The sequence below is a fragment of the Humulus lupulus genome, chromosome X (assembly GCF_963169125.1).
Source record: "Humulus lupulus chromosome X, drHumLupu1.1, whole genome shotgun sequence".
NCBI lineage: Eukaryota > Viridiplantae > Streptophyta > Magnoliopsida > Rosales > Cannabaceae > Humulus > Humulus lupulus.
In genome coordinates, this window is record NC_084802.1 from 134,867,713 (window position 1) to 134,873,887 (window position 6,175).

General features: G+C 35.8%; 1 protein-coding gene across 1 annotated transcript; it reads left to right on the forward strand.

Moving 5' to 3' along the window:
• The first annotated feature begins 445 nt into the window (after window positions 1-445).
• On the forward strand, window positions 446-2,811 carry LOC133806295 (protein FAR1-RELATED SEQUENCE 5-like). The gene is made up of 5 exons (XM_062244414.1): window positions 446-706; window positions 1,320-1,396; window positions 1,474-1,782; window positions 1,866-2,361; window positions 2,458-2,811. Exons 1-5 carry the CDS (start codon window positions 446-448, stop codon window positions 2,809-2,811), a joined length of 1,497 nt encoding a protein of 498 aa, XP_062100398.1.
• Window positions 2,812-6,175: the final 3,364 nt, after the last annotated feature.

A 6,175-nucleotide genomic window follows, 5' to 3' on the forward strand; every position in this document is an offset into this window, starting at 1 on the left:
TTATTGAATATATGTTAAATATTAAATGCACATTTTCATATTCAAAGACTCTAACCAACTATCTATATCATAGCATTAAATAAAAAAAATTATATTGCACAATTGTGGTTATCTAAACCATAATTTCGAAAATTCTAATGAAAATTTAAAAAATTATAATGAAAATTTCGAAATATTATTGGATTTATACATATTTTCAAATTTTAAAATTATATTAAATGCTATTATAATTTTAAAATTTGTAAGTATCAACTTTTCAACCACCTGACTAATTATATTAATTAATGCTATTATAATTTTGAAATTTAGAAGCATTAATTTTTCAATCACCCCACTAATTATATTAATTAATGCGAATTTAATAACATAATCAGTTTAAATATAAAAATATATTGAATAGTGCTACACACCATTCGAAAAAAATCAGAAGGAATAGGTTGGAGAAATGACTAGTTACGAAAATGGTTCGGAAGCTGAACAAGAAGATACAAAATCCTTATATTCTGAACATGAAGTAGACCTTGCTAGGAGAACACGTTTGGAAGAGACAAATGATGAAGGTATACTAGAAGACAATGTTGAATGTGGCGTTAACGAAGAATGGAGCGAACCTGATATTGCGCAATGGAGGAGCTTGCTTCAATTTTTGGATATTGACAAAGAACCAGAACATATACAGTTTTCGGACTTCGAAGGGAAGGAGTTTGTAAGTATTGAACAAGCAGAATCTTTATATTTTTTGTATGCAAAAATGATGGGGTTTAGTGTTAGAAAAAATATGAAGAGGGAGGACAAAAAAATTATTTTACACGTTAGAAGTTGGGTGTGTTCAAACGAAGGTTTTAGAGAACAAAAATATTGTAATCTTGATAATAGGTGTAAAGAAGCTCGTGCTCTAACAAGAACGGGCTGTAATGCAGAGTTTAGAATAAATTTAAATAGGGAAACTAACCACTAGATTACTAAGTGTTTTAATAACCACGACAACCATAAGTTTGCCTTCTTCCATGAAAAACCATTTCTTAGATCTAATAGAATATTTAGGGACGAGATGAGGGAACAAGTTATGTCAATGAAGAGAGCCGGAATTAAGACATCCCAAATTTGGAATTACCTGGTAGAAGTTCATGATGGTTGGGAAAATGTGGGATGTATCAAAGATGACTTGTGCAAGGGAATTTGTAAAAAAATATTCAGCTTGGGATGATTGTGACACGTCCCCAACAATGGGTTATCTCGAAGCAAAAAAAGGGTCGGATAATACGTTTTTCTACAAGTATGATGTAGATAAATAAAATAGATTGAAAATTTTATTCTAGTCTGACGGGACTTTCCAAGTTGATTACCAATTATTTGGCGATTGTTTGGCTTTTGATTCTACTTACAAAACCAATAGGTATTTAATTGTTTTTTTTACCTTATATCGATTTCTTAGTAAAATTTCAAATATCATATTAATTTTTTGTTCAACAGGTACGAAAAGTCATTAGTAATACTACTTGGGTCTAATAATCATGAAAAAACATGTGTGCTTGGAGCTTCACTTCTTGATAATGAGACTTCAACCACATATGATTGGGTATTGCAAATATTTTTAGAGTGCATGGGCGGTAAGATGCCTTCAGCAGTTTTGACAGATGGTTGCAAAGCAATGAACAAAGCACTGGATAATATTATGCCCAGTGTTCCACATTGTATTTGCTCGTGGCACATACTCAAAAATGCAATGCACCATGTACACAATATAGCATTCCATCAAGAATTGAAATTTTTTATTTTCAGGTAATACATTAAATGGCGTTTTATCTTATTCTCTCAATTATAATATGAAAACATTTATATTTTTCTTTTTTACAAAAATATAGGTATTACAAGGAGGAAGAATGGGAGGGTAATTGGAAAGTGATTGTGAATAAATATAGATTGACAGGAAATGCATTTGTGGAAGCACAATATGGCACAAGAAAGCAGTGGGCAGATACTTTTCTTCGTGGTATTTATTTTGGTGGAGTTACTGCTACCGGTAGATGCGAGTCTATGAATTCATTCTTGAAAAGATATTTGAAAAATAAAATACCATTTTGGATGTTTATACGACACTTTGACCATGCTTTATCTATGTTATGTTACAACGAGATGAAAGAACACTACGAAACTAATTTGACTGAACCAGTTTTGAACCAAACAATTATGCCATGTGTGGAGGATGAAATTTCTTCAATTTTCACAAGGAAATTTTTTACAAGGATAAGAAAGGAGATACGACATGGCAATAATTATATTGTCTTGAAGGACGATAAGATACCAGATTACACTCTTTGTTTGGTCAAAAAATACATTGGTTCTAGATTAAAGCGCAAAGTATTAATCTCCAATGATGGTGATGATGTGCGATGTGATTGCTATTCTTTTGAGACAAAATGAATTCCATGTAGACATATTTTTATTTCATTGAAGAATTTGGAGAGAAGAAGTTTGCCAATTTTTTTGGTAAATAGACGTTGGCTAAAAGATGCTAAAGAAGTTCAATTGTTGACTCAAGGTAATGAAAGAAAGTATCCTCATCTTGAAGTTATTGAAAATTCTAGGTACGATGGTGTAACCACACAAACTACTATCACATCGTACCTTGCTATAAGATCACGAGAAGCAATTCAAAAGGCTATGAAAGTTGTATCAGAGTTGAATGCAGAATTGGAAAAAATGCCACCAGATGAAGAGTTAAAACATCCTCAAAATGACGAAGAAGTGTTTCCTAATAATATTTTGGACTCTCAGATTAAAAAAAAACAAAAGGCAGACCAACTATAGCCAATTTGTCGAAATCATTCCCTAGATGTGCAAAGAAGAGAAAACAAAAAAAAATCGCTATTACATTGCAAGTATTGTGATGAGGTTGGACATGATTCAAGGAATTGTCCTATGCAGCCAAAGTCAACTACTGAGAAAAATTGTCATTCGAAGAAGAAGAAGAAGAGAAAAATCAATCCATGATTAGTGATGTCTTTTGTATAATTGTTTATAAACACTTTTTATATTGTAATTTTAATTTTGACTACAAAAAATAGGGCTAGTTGTTGTTTTTTTTTTTAAAATAACTATATTTTAAATATGGTATTGAGATTTGGGAAAGTTAATTCATTTGCATAATTAGGGCTTAAAGTCATTATATCTTATGTATAATTAATTTCGTCTTCAAAAATAATAAGGCTAATTATTGTTTTTTAAAGTTAATTCATTTGCATAATTAGGGTTTAAAGTTGTTGACCACGATTTTGGCCAACGACGAGTAGACGTTAAAAATACAGTAAGCCTTGAATAGAAAATAACGACACAAATAATTTTATAGTTGTGTCAGCTCCAATTTGTTGGCAATAGCCTAATCCACTTGGAGTTGTGATATATGTAGCCTACACTTAAGATCAGATGAACCTGAGCCAACTGTGTAATGCCCTGGTTACCCCAGGACAGTTACTGTGAACGTTGAACTGTGAATTTAACTCGCTACCCGAGTTCTTTGGTTAAAAACGTGCTTCTAGGTGTTATTAACAAGTTAAGGTGGAAAACCAATCAAAAGGAAAAGATATATTTTATTTAAAACATAAAATTGTTCATGGGCCCATCAAAACGTTTACAAGTTATTTACAACTCAAAATGGTCATTACAGTTTAAATTTACAACCCGTCGACCTAAGCGGCAAAAATAGGGTAAACCCCCTAATTCTTCTAAGAACTCCTTGGCCGTGATGGTCAAGCGGCCGCATATGTACACATCGCCGCCTAAGCTCTCCACTCAAGGCTGGGTAAGCTTTTCTTTCCCTTTACCTGCACCACATAGCACCCATGAGTCAAAGCCCAGCAAGAAAACACAATGTTGCATGAATATAATATCAACAATGATCATAATAATCATTCAAGACTTTCAATCCAAAATAGAGGAGTGACAATTGTAAAAAGTCACTAAGGTGGGTTCCGTTCCCATCAGCCACGTGACGATAGGGTCACCTGGGCTTTACAAATAAGTGATCCTTTCACTAGCTTATCAAGATAGGTGTTTGATGAACTAGTCACCAATATAACCTACTGCATGACCATAGAGTCACAACCATGGGATTCCGCTCCCTAGCCACGTGACAAACAGTCACCTAGGCCTTAGGCCCTGGCTCTGAGTAACTAGTCTTAGACTAGTCAAGCGCTTATAATTTTCATCAACCTTAGGGTCGGTCCAGCATTAATGCTCCTAGAGTCATTCAACGTTGATATCGATTAGATCTAATCTTTTATCGGCTCTACGTTCATGACGCTTATGCCGTTCCTGACTCCCAGGTCAATAATATGCGACCAGTGTCGATTCTGAATAGTCAGTGCCATACATAAGTAAGCGAGATTTGCTAAGCATTTAATATGCAATCAATGTCCACATTTAATAACCAACATGCCTCAACAACAACCACGCATGTCATATACACAGGGTGCAGTTTTCTTACCTCTGGTTCGAGCAATAATGAATAAAAGAACGACCCTTGAGAACGATCGACCTTTTGATTCCTTAGCGGTTACCTAATCATAACCAATTATAACCTCCATTAATGAAAATCAACAATAATAGGATCTTGACCTAAACCCCACTCTCGGGACCTCGAAATGTACCCACACGGTGAGTAGATTCGATCCCGGGCATTAAGGATTGAAGCCCCGAGCCAAAACCCTTAAAAACACTCAAAACGGGATTCTAAAGGAACAGAGTAGTGCCCCAACGCTACTCACTAGCACCCCAGTGAAAATCTCAGAACCAAAAATGCCCAAAGCCAACCCTGGGTAGCACTGTAGCGCCCCCTTATGGGCGCTATAGCGCTACACCCAGCCTGATTTGCCCCTGAATCTTCTCCCTTCGACTCCTCCACTTCCAATTTGATTCAAATGCTTCCAAACCTCAAATTAAGTGCCAAATGAACCCAAAAACCATCCCCACAATTCCTAGGCACCACAACCCCAATAACCCTAGCCAAAAACTCCAAGAAAAACCAATCAACCAACCTAGAAATCTCAACTGAAATCCAACGCAAAAACAGAGCAAACCAGAGATTTAATGGCTAGAATCTTACCTCAAGTTTATATTATGATGCTCTTCAATGGTGGAACACACTCCCAAGCCCTCAAGACTTATTTCCCAAGCTTGGTTCCCCAAGTTAAGCATAAAAATCCAAGAAGAAAATGAGAGAAAATAGGTACGGGAGAAGTGTAATTGATGCTCTATTTTTCTTCAAACTTCCACAACCTTCATGGCTTAAATCAATCCTAGGGGTGAAAAGACTAAAATACCCCTAGGTCAAATAAAGGTTTCTAAAGACTCCTAAGGGCAAAATTGACCTTTTCCACCTATTTCGTTAATCATAATTAACACCCTCCAATTCCCACTATTCTCGATATTCTCAAATACCAATAACTCATATCTTGTTACCCTTTAATTCCCAACAAAGCTCTAATCATTAAAATCACCCCTAGACTCACCCTGAGCCCCGAACTTAATCTCGTTATGACGAAGCGGCTAATTTTCACTCAAAGATTGTCTCATGCCGAATAGCTCAAACAAATCCACATTATAATGTGGCCTCAACAAAAGATCACCGGCATGCATACAAATATACAATTACACCCTCAACGGGCCAAATTACCAAAACACCCCTGTAATGAAATGTGGACCCACATGCATGCATTTAACATCATATTATAATATAATTCACATAAACATGCATATAATCATATAATGGCATAATAAAGCAATTATGGCCCTCCCGGCCTACTAATCCATCCATTAAACTGCATTAGGGATTTCGGGGCATTACAACTATCCACTCCTTACAGAAATTTCATCCTCAAAATTTACCTGAACAGCTCGGGATACTGACTCTGCATATCTGACTCCAGCTCCCAGGTCGCTTCCTCAACCTTGTTGTTCCTCCACAATACCTTAACCAATGGTATCGTCTTATTCCTAAGGACCTTGTCCTTTCTGTCAAGTATCTGGACTGGCTGCTCTTCAAAGGAGAGATCTGCCTCAAGCTCCAGATCTTCATAGCTCAAAATATGATCCACATCAGATACATACCTCTGAAGAGCTGAAACGTGAAACACATTATGCATGGCTGACAACGCCGGTGGCAAGGCCAACCTAT

What these genes read in the sequence shown, in the direction of transcription:
- LOC133806295 (XM_062244414.1), top strand. Translation starts at nt 446, where the DNA reads ATGACTAGTTACGAAAATGGTTCGGAAGCTGAACAAGAAGATACAAAA. An exon ending in TTGAAATTTTTTATTTTCAG is followed by an intron (nt 1,783 to 1,865) that starts GTAATACATTAA and finishes ACAAAAATATAG; the next exon opens with GTATTACAAGGAGGAAGAAT. An exon ending in GTTCTAGATTAAAGCGCAAA is followed by an intron (nt 2,362 to 2,457) that starts GTATTAATCTCC and finishes ATTTCATTGAAG; the next exon opens with AATTTGGAGAGAAGAAGTTT.